The sequence below is a fragment of the Pyricularia grisea genome, chromosome VII (assembly GCF_004355905.1).
Source record: "Pyricularia grisea strain NI907 chromosome VII, whole genome shotgun sequence".
Taxonomy (NCBI): Eukaryota; Fungi; Ascomycota; class Sordariomycetes; order Magnaporthales; family Pyriculariaceae; genus Pyricularia; species Pyricularia grisea.
In genome coordinates, this window is record NC_044975.1 from 764,955 (window position 1) to 779,693 (window position 14,739).

Here is a 14,739-nt window from a genome sequence, read left to right on the forward strand (position 1 = left end):
CTTGTTTATTTCTTGTCACACACAGGCTGCTGTGTTGGCATTGGCGACCAGGCGCTGGATCTGATATGTCGTCGCATATGGGCTTCCCCAAGACCAGGACCACTGAATGTCTCTGATATTCTTCTCCGGTTTGCAGGAGCATGTATCAAATTTGGGTAAATCTGACAAAGACATAGGCCAGTCTCGCCAGAATCTGCAAAGAAATTTCTGTATCTGATTTATTATGACTTGTCAGTTATAGAGCAAGCTAGGTGATCAAGAAGGGTCACTAAGGGACGGAGTAGAAAGCTCGAATTTTGGTTGAGAGTTGCTGTAGTTCTGCTCCTCCCTATCTCGAATAAGTAACTGACCATGAAGCGCCTTGATATGAATAGACATATTTCCGCTAGTGTAGGCCTGCTTCCAGTCAAACTGATAAGCTATGATTTTACCTCCAGAGGTGCTGTTACGGCTCTGATGTATCTGAAGTCGGTCACTAGCAGGGATTCCCCAAAAAGAAACAGTATCAGGTGTGACAAAAGAACACATGCTGCTGAGAGTAGAGTGCACCTGAAGTTGTACATTTTGATTGAGGTGAGGATTGTGGCTGTGACTTGATACGATGTAAGAAGACGGATGAATAGCTTCATCATGGCACATTGGTTGCAAATAGTGCGTTAACCGGTACTGGCAACAGAAAACCCAAGTTGAAGATGGCATTCAACTATACAGAAAGCAACATTCCATTCTTTTCTATTAAAACCTACGCGGCGGACAGACTCTACCGTTGCTGCGCAGTGTTTAGCATCCGCAGGTGTCGTAACCAGAAACATGGCTATTATACCGGGCTGGTACCTTGGGCTGCAATGCATTCTCCACGCCGTCATGACCGGGACGTTATGCCCCTGAATCTGGCTGCGGGACTCATCTGCAGGACCTGCGACATGAACCAGGAGACGAGCCTTAAGCTTAAGTTGACACCGGCGGACATATTTCCTGGCTTCGTAGCCTCTTTTCAATATTGCCGAGTTGTCAACCAACCCAGAACGTCCGTTTTGCAAGAAGATATGCCGGTGCCACGACCAACATACTCTAAAACAGCTATACTGTCGGAATGGGAGGGTAAAGATGGCACAGTCGTCAATAATCACAAGGTCGTGCTGAGAGCGACAGGCAACACAATATGAAAGCCGGAGCTGTACGGCAACCCGGCAGGTTTTTTACACTCACCGGGCTTGTGAACATGAGTTTGCGGACCTGTCGTCGATAGCAATACGATTGCTTTAAGTCTCGCGTCATCATCCGAGTTTATTGGCACGATGACGCTCCGGTATCTTGAGATGCCGGAGAGATCACAGTGGCACGAAATTCCAGGTCGGAAGACGCTGCATGAGCTGAGGCGACATACTTGGGATATGCCAGAAGATCCACAACCCTAAGAAGATAGGTATCCAGCAGCAGCAGCAGCAGCAGCAAGATAGGCGGCGAATACACATTCTATCCTCAAGCGGGGAAACTTCTTATACTTTCGGCAATTTCAAAAGGATTGGGAGCCCGTACAAGGTGTGTATTTATTCTGCTTTCATCTGCCGAATCGGAGGACGAGCAGCGGGGTGCCGAATCTGACATGCATTCGCAGGTGTGGATGATATCTAGTCGCTCAGGGGCGAGGTGCAGCAATATTTGTCGATCTCGGCTTCAATTCTGTGCTTCATAGCGGGGAAGAAATTTCCTATTTAGTCTCACAAAGGCCACAAAACAAACCAGTATCAATGAATATTGTGATTGTGTTCACGCTGTCAGCATCCGGCTCAAGTATTTACTCTACGTCGTCAGCATGGCGGTCTTTGTTTCTCATTTACGAATTGCCATCTGCCTCTTTTGGACAGTCTCTACTTTTGCTTATGACGCCGTTGCAGATACCAAACCTGCTGTGACTACCGTTGCTGAGACGGAGGCAGCAGGCGCACCACTTCAAAGTGCAGAGGTTCGGCAGTTGACGGACGAAGTCATAGACCGTATTGCCAGTAACGAGGTTACCTCCGATTATGCCCAATACTTTACTTTCGATGTTAACGCCGTCAACGCAACTGGTAGTCTTGTAGCTACCGCTTGCAAAGTCTTCCCCGGCGATAAGGACTGGCCAATCGACAATGTCTGGGATGTCTTCGACGCTCTTCTGGGAAAGGCTCTGATTCCTACCAAGCCTTTAGGGTCTCCTTGTTACGACTCTCGATGGGGGCCGAGGGATGAGGCCGAGTGTTTCAATATCATCACAAACCTGACAAACGCCAACTTTCTCAGCGCGGATCCTACAGCCAACTACTGGCCCATATTCCAGGGTCGTACGTGCAAGGCAAAGAACGACACTTCAGGCTCAGAGTGCACCATCGGGGGATATCCAGAATATGCAGTCAACGTTACCAACGTCGCCCAGATACAGCTCGCCGTAAACTTTGCCCGCAAGACTAATATGCGCCTGGTGATCAAGAACACCGGCCACTGCTACCTTGGAAAGTCTCTAGGTGCTGGTGCGTTGAGCTTGTGGATGCATAACATGAAGGACATTGACTTCTTGCCCGACTACAAAGGCCCAGGATACTCTGGCCCAGCACTGAAGTTGGCTGCTGGCGTGAGCGTGAGGGAGGCGTACGAGGCAGCTGAAAAGCACAATGTTACCATCCTGGGTGCCGTATCTTGGGTAGGAATACCATGATGGCCCGACCTGAAGTATAACTTTCAGTTCAATGCTGACATTGGAATTTGCAGAGCGTGGGCTACGCTGGCGGCATGATCACCGGCGGAGGCCAGAATCCCCTCGCCGGCATATACGGGATGGCCGCAGATCACGTCGTGGCCTTCCAGCTAGTGACTGCCGATGGCCGGCTGCGAACCGTCTCTGAAGATGAAAACCCCGACCTGTTTTGGGCTCTCCGCGGCGGCGGCGGCGGCACGTTTGGGGTCGTCGTGTCGGTCGTCATCCGCGCGCACCCAAAGATGAACGTGGTGACGGCCAAGTGGACGCTCGACACGTCCAACAACAGCAACGACCAATTCTGGAAGGGAGTGAGAAAGTTCTACGACGAGTTCCTCAACTGGACCGACGCCGGCCTCTACTCCTTCTACATCATGTGGCCCACGCCACAGCTCAGCATGAACTACATGTTTGCACCGAACCAAACGCTGGAGTCCTACAACCGGGTGGTGCAGCCCTTCTTCGACTACCTCGACGCGAACAACATCTCCCTCTCGGCACCCCACCAAGCCACACCACACACATCCTTCTACTCAGCATACCAGGCAACATGGGGCGGCAACCAGTTCCCCGTGGGCAGCGACGGGTCCCTCCCGGCGAACCGCCTGGTGCCGCGCCGCAACTTTGTCGAAAAGTACGAGGAGACCTACACGCTGATAAAATCCCACGTCTCGTCCGGGAAGCACTTTCTCGGATACCACAACGCGCCCGGCAACGCCGCCGCGGGCGTCGGGAACAGAGACAACGCCGTGAACCCGGCGTTTCGGGAAATGGTCTTGTTCCTCGTGACATCTTCGAACCGCACGGCCGACCACTCGACGCCGGCCGCGCTGGCGGTTCAGAACAGGTACCTCCAGGAGCAGGTGCTCCAGCCGTGGCGAGATGTTGCTCCCGTGGCTGAGGGGGGCGGCACGTATTTGAACGAGGCCAGCGTCGGAGAGGTGGATTGGATGGAGAGCTTCTACGGGGGTCACTACCCCAAGCTTAGCCAGATCAAGAGGAAGTGGGATCCTAATGATGTTTTTTATGCCGTCACTGCGGTTGGAAGTGAGAGGTGGGTGGTCGAAGATGGGGAGCAGGGGGTGCAGACGCAGAATGGCAGACTGTGCCGCATCCGGCATTGATGATGATGATATATATATCCCCAGTCCATACATACTTGATTGACCGGGAAGCTTGCACAGGAGTTGATGAACTTACAAGCATTGAACCAATATTGATTAACGTCTCGCCTCGTTTTCAACACAGCAGGCATATATGTCATTGTCAATAAAATATTTAAACTGCCAGCCTTATAGCACCTCGATCCCCAAACTCTACCTCAAAGACGCCTGAGACCACGCTATCTGGGCTAAATGTTAAGGAAGAGCAACTACTAGATAATTCGAAAGATATACTCCTCATCACTTCGTCCCCTATTTGGAATGGGCGCATCTGGCAAGCCATGAGCCTTGAGTAAGCCATGCTCTGGGTTTTCCAAATCATCCCCCTTGTACTTGAGAAATGTTTCCAGCCGATCTGCCATGCCGATGCGACGGTAAATGCCAGACTCCATGTCCACCACCTCGAGAAGCATGCATGTAGCCCCTAGGGCGACCCATGACCGTCCACCAGAATCCTCCGTTTCGTCGCTGCTGTCAAAGTAGACATCAACCGCGGCCACGAAAAAATAGACTACCAATTCGTCATCATTGTGAAGTTCAATGGCGCGATCGAACTGAGCATATATTTCTCCCAGTGGGGATACAGGATTACCGTCTCTATCAAGGCCGAAATTGATATTTACTGGCACTATTCCCGGACCCCGGATTGATGTTGTAGACGCCTCAGTAAAAGACAACACGACCCTGATTAATTTGGCCTGAATGTCCAAATATCCACCGGTTACAGGGCCGGTGGTATCCTCGGTTTTGTGCGTTAATTGCAAGTCCAGGACTGTAAAATAAAACACTATGGGGTTTTCTGAGATGGATACTGTCTCAATGTCATTAGGCAGAGACGCCGATGCCCAGCAAAAGGTTGGGGCGCAATACTCGGTTTGTTGGAGACTCGGCGACGATGAGGATGAAGGAGTAGCGGCGAGAGAGTAATATTCAAAATAATAATTGCACTTCCAGAGAAGATCTAGACGCAGGTTGCTCTGCCACATTCCGGCTAGGTATTTATCTTGCGGTAGCTTCTGCGAAAACGCCTTGGCCAGACCTGATAGAGCTACGAGACGATCCGTAGGCTTTGTGAGCTGAGCGCGACAGTAAATACTGACAATCTGATTCCATAGTGCCAGGAGCCTTTTGGTCCCGTCTTCTCCTTGACAATCATGATGATCTTTGAGCGCACGACCAAAAGGAATTTTGATGTCCTTGTCATAAATAGGTCGCAGCATCGGTGTTCCCTCCTCACTACGCAAAGTCTGAAAACATTGCCAATAGATCTGACGGTTTCCAAAGATCAGGATTCTAGGCGACAAAAGACGCTCCTGGAGTACCCAGCCTCGCATGGCGAGGGTGCTTTGTTCCACGTCGCTCATCCACTCCTCTCGGGATACAATCAAGCATTTGTGCAACTGTCTGCCTTTTTGTTTTGATTCTTGCTGCTCTTCATACTCTGTAGTTTCTTCACAATCCGCTCCATTTGTGCCTTCAAAATCCACCTCCAGGGGATGCCGAACAGGACTTTGGCTGGGATCTCGTCGACGGAAAAGGCCTTGGGAGCTTTCCTGGGAGGTGCTGGCGGCAATGTTGATGAAGCCATTGGCGTACACGCTTTCCATTCTCACAGACTCGGAAAGCCAGTCGTCCACGTCATCTTGGATAATGCACAACGAGTCGATCCAGATGTAGCCAATTGATAGATGGTGACACACGGTGATGGCTTCCTGGAAGGTCCTGGGTAAATTTGCAAGCGGAATGCCTCGAGACAAATCTCCGAACCGAGACTTGGTTAGAGTCAAGAAGGAAGCCGTACCCCAGCAGTGGCTAAGTGTCGCATATCGAGCAAATGACCCCAGAAGAGTAGGCTCGCTGGCAGTCGTGACCAGACGCACGTTCTGAACTTCTCCCTGCCGACCCACGTCAATGAGGCGGGTTGGCAGCCATCCTGAGTCCACAGACCCGGCCTTGAGACATAGTGCGTGGCTCGAAAGACACTCGTCGATCCAAGATGAAGCTATCCTTCTTGGCGATGCAGCGAAAGTGTTATCGTCAAATTGAAGAAGGTTGGTTGGGCTGTCTGTCACCTAGGTAGATAGGCTTCTTAGAGCACGGAAAGAGTAACTATAAAAGCAACCGCATCGATAATAGACTGTTTGAGACTAACCGTGAATATCAACAAGATCAAACACACATATGTAAGCTACCGCAGCCGATGTACAGCTCAAGTGCGACGCCGTTGGTGGGATGTTGCAATTCGCCTCAATATAGAATTTAACGTGCTCTAATCCAGCGGCGGCGGCAGCCTTGTTCTCAACCAGCGACAAAGTTGTTGCGTAATACCGACGAGCGTATTCAAATACCGGCCACCGGTCCGGCAGGGCTTCAGGCGGTGCCTCATTATCACCTTTTGCAATCCAGTCCTCAACCATGCCGCCGAATCCAGTCGGTAGGCGTGATACCTTTTCCCACAGACAAGTACAGATGGCACAAGAAGCTGCCGATGACTTGAAAGACGAGTAGGTTTGATGATGTAAGAGCATTACGCCATTAGGGAGATCCATCACTCCCCGGTGGCGGTCCCGAAGCGTCTGGATGCAAACATGGCAGTACATCCTGAAGCGCCGGGAGAGAAAAGAGCTTATAGTTGGTCAGGGTGGTAATGGTTGATGGTGAGGAGAAATCCAAAGACGGTACAATCGCAGCTGAAGCTTCAGGGAAACTAAGGTGGCAGGCCTTGATATCAAAGACGCCGCACAGGTTGCCCCGGTTCCAGGTGGCAGTTGTGGGTGGTCAAGCTGGCGTCGTACCCGACCAGTGTCATGTCAGGAAACAGTCATGACGGCAGCGTGGAATTGGTAGCAAGAGAGTGCATTCCATTCGTGAATGAAAGAACTCGGAGCGCGCCGAGGGCGGGGTGCTAGAGTCCCAGGCACCATTGGTCAGGCCAGAGATGTGGGTCACCACTGCTGCTGATGCTCCCACTGTGAGTACCGTAGCATGAGCATTTTACCCTCAGTGCTTGACAATAAAAGGTAATAAAAGGGATCCGCGATGATCACACGCGATGGTTCAGCTCATGTAGCGAAATATTGAGATTTGCCATCCCATATCGTCGCACTGGATTGTCAAGACATGGCGACTTGACTTGACACCACAGTCCTGCCAGCGAGTCTTGGCTCTTTGCCTCGTGGTCGGTTGGCCCCCGCCGCGAAAGTCGACAGCCTTGGGTCGTCGCAGTCTACCTTTTCCACGTTGTAAATCTCAAGAACTTCTCTCTTCGTGTGCGGAGCGTAACACAAAACCCAGTGTTGCGGCGCAGGCTTGAGTGGCACTTGGTTCAGCCAGAGTGAAGTCGGGATCTGCCGTAAATATCATCGACGTGGAGTTCCGCTGACCGCTCCATCGCTGTCAGACTGGACAATCACGAGGAAAGTGGGGTATGATGTTGTCTCGACAGGGCACAGGGATGGGAGGAGAAAGCATTTTCGAATGATACAAGCAAGGGAACTGCAAGTTAGCCCTCTTGGCAGGGACATCACACCTGCCAAAAGCAGACCAACGACCACAACCCTTGCCCTACAGAAAATAGGCGATGGTCAAAGTCATGCACCTGCATTAGCGTCGAGGAGGTCAAAGAAGAAGAAAAAATATCAAAGAAAAGCAAACGAAAAGAGCAAAGGATCCGGTTTTCGTGGCGTAAACGGTCTACGGTTGAGACGCTCGCTCCACTGTCAAAATTAGTCTTGCCAGACTGTCGGGACGCCAAGGAGCGATTAAAGCTGGGTTGCTAGCAAATAAGAATTTAAACCTCAATTTTAAGCCCACCAAGGACTTTTACTTTACGCTTGTTGCTTTTGGGCCCCTGCTGATTCATGGAGTACCAAGTGGCCGCAAAATGGTAACATTTTCCAGTTGGTTCAGGAGTAATTGTGATGGAGCATGGGCGCGTATCGCTCGGGTACAAAAATATTATGGCTGATATGAATATGAGCTTTCACAAAGTACCTGGCTAGCATTCCAGGCTATGGAGTCTTGTTTTTCCTTCTCTCTCTCTCTCTCTCTCTCTGTCTGCGAAGCTCAATAACTTATCGGAAATTTACCTACGATATCGGAGCCTTTTCTGGCGTACCAACCCCTATTTCGAAATCGGACGGTATATAAAAACACAAAGCAAAATCCTCCCGCCAACCAATATGGCTATTGTTACCAAAATTAGTGCATTTACCACCTGTAGTTTCAGCGTTTTGAGCAGTGGTTATTAGCTACGCCGCACCTAGGTTGACTAACACCTAACCCCCTGTTAACAACCATTATTGATAACATTGTTACGGATTCGTGGCTACTGCACGGATCTCCATATGACTAGCAGCACGAGGGTCAGACACGTAACCTGTACTATATTTACACGTAACAAAAGGGGCTAAAACTCCTCTCTCGCTCTCTTCTCTTAACGCTAATAGTAACTTTATTTGGGTACCAAAAGGTTACAAGGCTGTTAGCCTACCATATAACAAATATTCCCCTTTGTAGAATATCAATTCTATCAATTTTGCACTCAGAGTACATTATCACGGCAAGACCGTCACAACTAGCTATTTACAAAACCTGGAATACGATACTAAAATAATAATAAAAAACTGTTGGTTAAAACTGGTGCATTCCAACCCCAGACGTCTACAGACCGTTATTGCGGCCAACGGAGGACTGACATGTTACTTACTTAAAATGCCTGTTTTGTATTTTTTTTTGTCTGTTGCTTTTCGATACTTTGATCTACCTTATTTTTGGATCTAAAACCCCCTTACGTTTTGTTGTACCATCTGACTAGGGATCCTACATTCTCTTTTAGACATACACATACCTAGACTAGACGTTTAAAATGCTTTATAAGAGCTTATTGGCATCATTGCAAGAAACCACTACGTCCGAAGCAAAAACATAAAGAAAAAAAAAGTAGCACAACATGTTGGCTGAAACACGCGGGAACAAGAGATTACTAGGCGTCGTCGGCGCCGCCTCCCTCTGCCTCCTCCTCATAACATACCTCAGCATCCCCACCCCACACAAAGACGCCGTGCTATCCGCCGTCTCCAGCAAAGCCTCCCTGATGAGCCGGCCAAAGTCACAAACAGAACCCTCCAAAAAGCACGGATCCGTGCTTGAAGCCGCCTCGAACCGGACGCTGGGCCTCGACTCGATCGTGTTCCTGAACCTGCCGCACCGCCACGACCGGTACGACGCCATGGCAATCCAGTCGCACCTCTCGGGGATCGACGTCACGCGCTTCCCGGCCGTCGACGTCGCCGACGTCCAAAACGACAAAGGCATGCCCCCGACGTCGAAACCAGGCGAGCTGAAGGACGGCGAAAAGGGCTGCTGGCGCGCGCACGCAAACGTCTGGCAGCACATGCTGGAAAGGAAGATCCCGGCCGTGCTGGTGCTCGAGTCGGACGCCGGGTGGGACGTCAACCTGCGGCCGATCATGGGGCGGCTCAACGGCGGGTTTCGCAAACTCCTCCAGCAGGACAACCCGGACGTCGTGTTTGAAGACGACCCCGACGACCCCTGGCTCGCGCGCTCCGGCGTCTGGGACATTTTATCCCTGGGCCACTGCTACGACACGTCGAGGGGCAACTTTGTCGTGTACGACGACCCGCACGCGCCCAGCTCCGACTTCAAGTGGGGACCCGTCGAGGAGCCGCTGAACCAAAAACGCGTCGTCTTCCGCGCCAAGTCCATCGTTTGCACGACGGGGTACCTAGTCTCCCTGTCGGGCGCGGCGCGGCTCCTCGTGCGCTCCAGCTTCGACCTCGACAACCCCGTCGACGTCATGATGGCCATCATGACAGAGGTCGGGGAGCTGAGGACGTACGCGCAGCACCAGCGCATCATCGCGCAGTGGGAGTACATTGCCGGCATCGGCAAGTCCGGCAGCAACAGCGACATCAGGGCCGACGCGGGCCACGTGGAGGGCACCAAGGAGGGCTGGGAGAAGGCAAAGGCGCGGAAGAGCACGGTCGAGCTCAGGCAGGAGTGGTTCGCGGATGTACATTTTAGGGACTTTGCGCTGGGCAAGGCCTGGCGGAACGTCTTTGGGCATGAATGATGGTTGTAGGAACGGGAGGTTGTAGTGTTCCTATGGTGTTTTGCCAAATGTTGTTTTTTTTGTAATATTACCCCTAGAGAGTATCGTTCGGGCAAGCGTTTCGAAATCAATTTAGCGTAGAATAATAAGACATTGTGCACACATTATGAGTCAGCAAAGTCCATGTCATCAAGCTTTCATTTGAAGCACACTATGCCTCAAAAACCAACACTACACCATCATCACCAGCAGTGGCAACCCTCTCGCCAGCCTCACCCTGCACAAATCCCAGCACGCCACCACCCTCTCCATCACCTCGGTGTCCCCTCCACTCCTTGAGCAGGCCACCAGCCTGTCCCGTCTGGGTCTGCTGTTGGCTGCCCGCCGTGACACCTCCCCTGGCATCCCACCTCCTAACGACGCCGTCCATGCCGCAGGAAGTCAGGAGGTGCGGGTTTGCCTTGACAAACTCCACCTTGACAACACTGAAATCGCCATGCGCGCCGTTGATCAACCTGCGCACCTGGAAGTTGCGCGCTGCGTCGTAGATGGCGATCGAACCGTCGACGGAGCCTGCAGCGAGAAGCGTGCCGCTGCCACCCGCCGCACCGGGTTGCGAGAAGGAGAGCGTCTCGACGCCGTCGCCCTGCGCATGCAGACTGGCGAGGATCTGCCCGCCTTCGATGGCGTTGCTGGCTGCGCCGCCGCGGCGCTTGCCGGCCTGCGCGCTCGTGTTCTTGTCTATCCGCGGCAAGCTGACGATCTTGATGGCGCCTCCTGCACCTCCGACGGCCAGGACAGCCCCCGTGGGGGAGATTGATACACTGTACAGGCCACCTTCGACTTCGAATCGTTGATCTGCTGATGTGAGAGCCAGGACGCTCATTCCGTTGTCGCTAGCCTTGAGGCCGGCAGCCGAGGCCGTTCCAAACACGTCCCAGACGTAGAGACTGCCGTCCTCGGAGACGGTGGCAAGCATCTCACCGTCGGGGGTCCAGGCGCATGCTGTGACGGGACCGGTGTGGAGGAAGTATGACTGCAGGATCTGAAGCGCTGGATCGGAGCTGCCGTCCACCTGGTACACCCAGACGGAGCCGTCGGATGCACCAAGGGCTACTACGTTCGGGTGTGATGTGCCGTTGGGGCAGGGTGATAGGAAGTTGATTTCGGGAACCTCTTGGGACTCGGCAAGGAAGCTGATTTGCGCGGCCGGCGTACTTGACGCAGCTCCCGGTTGTAATGGCGCCGCCTTGACCGAGTATGCGCGCAGCTTGCCGTCCATACCTCCACTGAGGAGATATTCGCCCTCGGGATACGTGAAAGCCAGAGCATTGATGCTGTCGGTATGTCCATCAATCTCAAACAGACGGTCCAGCGCGACCGGGGGGTTCGGGGGCTCGCCGCTAAAGTTTGGTGGTAATAGAGGGCGCTGGGGAACGTGTGCAGTGTCAAAGACGTAACCCTTGCCGGGTGCGTCGTCCGCGTCTCCTTCAGATCCACCTGTTGCGATCAGTGACGGACGGGTTGGATGTTGGGCAATGGCAAAAACTGAGTCCTTGTGTTGGTCAAAGTATGCGACGCCGTCGTTGTGCAGGTTGATCTCTTCGGGCTCCTCGTCGTCGTCGCTCTCCATGGGAACGTCGACATCTTCGGATGCGTCAATTTCTTCAAGAGCATCGTCCTCATCGAGCATCTCAGGCTCCGAATCAGGATGGTCCTCCTGGTGAGGCTGTTTTGAGGAAGACATTTCTTTTTGCAAGTAAATAGTAATAGAGCTATAGTCGGTGTTTTGGTTCAGGGACTGTACTGAAGAGGCAAGATTATGTTCAAAGTTTTCTGTATTTTTTCTTGGTCGCAAAGGTATGAAATCAGTCAGAGAAAGCAGAAGTTAGGATTTATAAAGATCGGCTGGCAGGTATAAACAGCCAACGTACGTTAGTAAAGAGTTGCTTGCTTAGAAACAACAAGAAAAAAAAAAGTTGCTTGATAATCCAAATGGGCGTGCGGGGCAAAAGCGCGCGACAAATTGATTGAATTATTTTGGTACCCCTCATCGCGCTGGAGAACCCCTATGACGCGATGTCAATTTAGGTTGCTGTAGAATTCGCGATCACGTGGTAGACACGTTAACTTTACTCCAAGTTTGATCATCATTCGCGATTCGCGGAACAACCTTTACAATGCAATTTCTTATGATGATTTTATAACCATAACCACGCTAAATACTCAACATAAAGATAACCTCCCGTCATGTACTCGCTTTTCTTTCTTTGGTTAGATTAACTAAGGTGGGTTTCCCAGCTCGGAACCAACTGGAGCATCACATTGGAAGCCTCGGGCATAAAGGTAGAGATTTCAGGGGGTCCTGCTGATGATGCTGGCATCTTAGTCATTGAATATAGCTCAAACATCCATCATGCCTATCAAAAAATTCCGGTCGACTCCTTCACATTTGTTTCGCCTATTACGGAAATCAACTCTGGCAAATGTTTGCACTCAAAAGCGACCTGATTCTCCTTCCAGCTCACCGAGTTCGAATGACAAGCATTGCTTCAGATATGGAGGCATATCTCCAAAGAAGGTTGATCGCTTTGCTTAATTCCATATCTCTATTCTAGTCATGCCACATCCATGCTACCCTGGAAGCTTATGTTTGTCTTCAAACCTGGGAAAAGCGTAAGAATATCGCCCAATATTCTGTGGTAACCAGACACACCAAATATCATCACCATCACCACCAATCTACTACCCACTTCACATAACCTCATTCCAGCAATGTCCCCTCGCCATGCTCACCGAGCAGTCGCTACCCAGGAACTTTATGGCTTTGCTCAAAGTCGGGATTCCAAACTTGGTCGTGGTGCCCTTTTTGCAGTCCGTCTTCCAACCGTTGTAGTCCATGCACGTATTGGGGTTCATCGGGCACCGACCCTGGTTGATACCATATGCCTTGCTGCAATTATTGCCCTTGTGGTTCTCGAGGCAGCCCTTCTTTCCATCTGCACGCTTGGCAAAGTTCGCACCGCCCTGGCCCTGGTCTTGCTCGACTTCGTGGTCGTGATCATGATCATGGTCGTGGCTGTGGCTGTCATGGTCCAACGATTTGATGCCAAAATCGTAGATGGTCGTGCGGGCGTCCAGGTGCCGTGTTGGTAGGGCTGGGCTTTCGAGGTAGCTGTTTTTGTTTCGCGCTCTGTTAGTAATCTTCTCCAGCGACTCAAGTCAAACGTGGAAAGGGGAAAATGGGGAATAGCACATACATGATCCCGTCCCGGATGACATTCCCCTCAACGCCCGACACCTGATCCGTAGCTCTCCTACCAACCACAGCCCTTGCTCTGCCCTCACCATCAACATCCCTCTTCACCATTTCCCCAACGCCCACAACCTGCCCCAACCCATCTGCCTCGACAAACTCGTCCCCATCCCCTTGTTCAGCACCACCCCTCCTCAACAGCGCCCCCTCGACGGGGAAGTACACCCTGACCTCCCTCCTGACGCGATCGTACCAAAAGTGCTCCTCGTGGCGACCCGTCGTCGCCGAGCCCTCGTCACGCCGCCGCCACTCGGACGGAGGGTCGTTCCACGCCTTCTCAAACGCCGCCACGTCGGCCGCCGGCAGCGCCATGCGCTTGAAGCCCACCAGCCGGAGTGTGGTTGCGTTGTCGGAGGTGTAGGGGAGCGAGTTGACGAAGCGCTCCTCAAACTGGGCTAGGGTTGGGTCTTGGGTTGGTGGGGTCGGCGTCGCTGTTGCCAGGGGGGAGAGGATGGTGAGGGCGAGGGTTAGGAGGGTTTGTGTGCGTGCCATTTTTTTGAGGGGCCTGTGATGTTTTTTTTTGTTCTTTTTTCTTGTAAGAAATGTCTTTGAAGCTTTGAAAAGGGGATCTGGAGGTATCACTGGTGCTGTTGTTGCTTGTGTCTCTTGTGTTGACGGCTTTGTGGATTCTATTTTCTGGATGTTGAGAGGCAAACTGCTGCTTTTATATCGAATTTTCGGAAGGGGGAACCTACGGCAATTCAAAACCGACTCACAAGAGGGCATTCGTAGCATCAAAGCCATGTAACCACCGTCACACCGTCGGTGTACACTTGAGAGAGCTGAAAGCTCTAAACATAGCCGTATAGTACGACATGACTCCATCCTTCGCCCCCAACCTACCCCTCGACGGCTTCACCACCGACAACTTCAAGTGATTGCCGACATTTTCGTCATCAACACCTAACCGAGACAAAACGCAGCTACAGCAAACTTCATGTTTGTATCTGTCTGCGTACTAAACACAGAAAGGGAGCCCTACCCGAAAACTCGAACCCCTGCTGTACACCTAAGCCCCCAAAACTCATTACCGAAGAGGATTAAATCGGTTGGGGACATGATAAGCTTCTGACATCTTTTTGTGTGTTGATCCTACCACAATTCAAATCTGTTAGCGTACCCGGGGTGCTATGTGAAGTACCAGGGGATGAATTGTCTGGAGGGTGTGATTGGGTGGGTGTCATCCCGTTGATGAGGCTGAGCACATCCAAGATCTGAGCCTCGGGAGCTAAGTATAGTAAGATTCGCACTCTTTTTTTCCCCACGGTAGCTAGCCTTTTCTTTTTTTTTCCAGCAGTGTGCAACATGAGTGCCAGACAACGGTTTGACATTAGGCTAGGCTTTCCCGCAGGAATGCCAAGATCTGCGAGCTGAAAAAGATGGGTTTGTGGGGGATTTTCGGGGGGCCAGAAACTACGGCAGCTCTGTCCCTAATACAGTGGTGTAGCTGAAA

The 14,739-nt window shown here is 51.8% G+C and overlaps 5 protein-coding genes across 5 annotated transcripts; 2 read left to right on the forward strand and 3 right to left on the reverse strand.

Moving 5' to 3' along the window:
- The first annotated feature begins 1,729 nt into the window (after positions 1 to 1,729).
- Positions 1,730 to 4,024, forward strand: PgNI_10260 (uncharacterized protein). The gene is made up of 2 exons (XM_031130233.1): positions 1,730 to 2,680; positions 2,749 to 4,024. The coding sequence occupies exons 1-2, from the start codon at positions 1,817 to 1,819 to the stop codon at positions 3,856 to 3,858; spliced, it is 1,974 nt and encodes a 657-aa protein (XP_030980269.1). The 5' UTR covers positions 1,730 to 1,816; the 3' UTR covers positions 3,859 to 4,024.
- An 85-nt stretch (positions 4,025 to 4,109) lies between these two features.
- PgNI_10261 (uncharacterized protein) lies at positions 4,110 to 7,217 on the reverse strand (the record flags this gene model as incomplete). The annotated part of the gene is made up of 2 exons (XM_031130234.1): positions 6,050 to 7,217; positions 4,110 to 5,962 (listed from the first exon to the last, which is right to left on the reverse strand). Exons 1-2 carry the CDS (start codon positions 6,495 to 6,497, stop codon positions 4,110 to 4,112), a joined length of 2,301 nt encoding a protein of 766 aa, XP_030979644.1. The 5' UTR covers positions 6,498 to 7,217.
- A 1,631-nt stretch (positions 7,218 to 8,848) lies between these two features.
- On the forward strand, positions 8,849 to 9,991 carry PgNI_10262 (uncharacterized protein; the record flags this gene model as incomplete). Its single annotated transcript, XM_031130235.1, has 1 exon — positions 8,849 to 9,991. One exon carries the CDS (start codon positions 8,849 to 8,851, stop codon positions 9,989 to 9,991), a length of 1,143 nt encoding a protein of 380 aa, XP_030979641.1.
- Positions 9,992 to 10,181: 190 nt separating this feature from the next.
- PgNI_10263 (uncharacterized protein) lies at positions 10,182 to 11,717 on the reverse strand (the record flags this gene model as incomplete). The annotated part of the gene is made up of 1 exon (XM_031130236.1): positions 10,182 to 11,717. One exon carries the CDS (start codon positions 11,715 to 11,717, stop codon positions 10,182 to 10,184), a length of 1,536 nt encoding a protein of 511 aa, XP_030979642.1.
- A 1,007-nt stretch (positions 11,718 to 12,724) lies between these two features.
- PgNI_10264 (uncharacterized protein) lies at positions 12,725 to 13,778 on the reverse strand (the record flags this gene model as incomplete). Its single annotated transcript, XM_031130237.1, has 2 exons — positions 12,725 to 13,145; positions 13,231 to 13,778. The coding sequence occupies 2 exons, from the start codon at positions 13,776 to 13,778 to the stop codon at positions 12,725 to 12,727; spliced, it is 969 nt and encodes a 322-aa protein (XP_030979746.1).
- Positions 13,779 to 14,739: the final 961 nt, after the last annotated feature.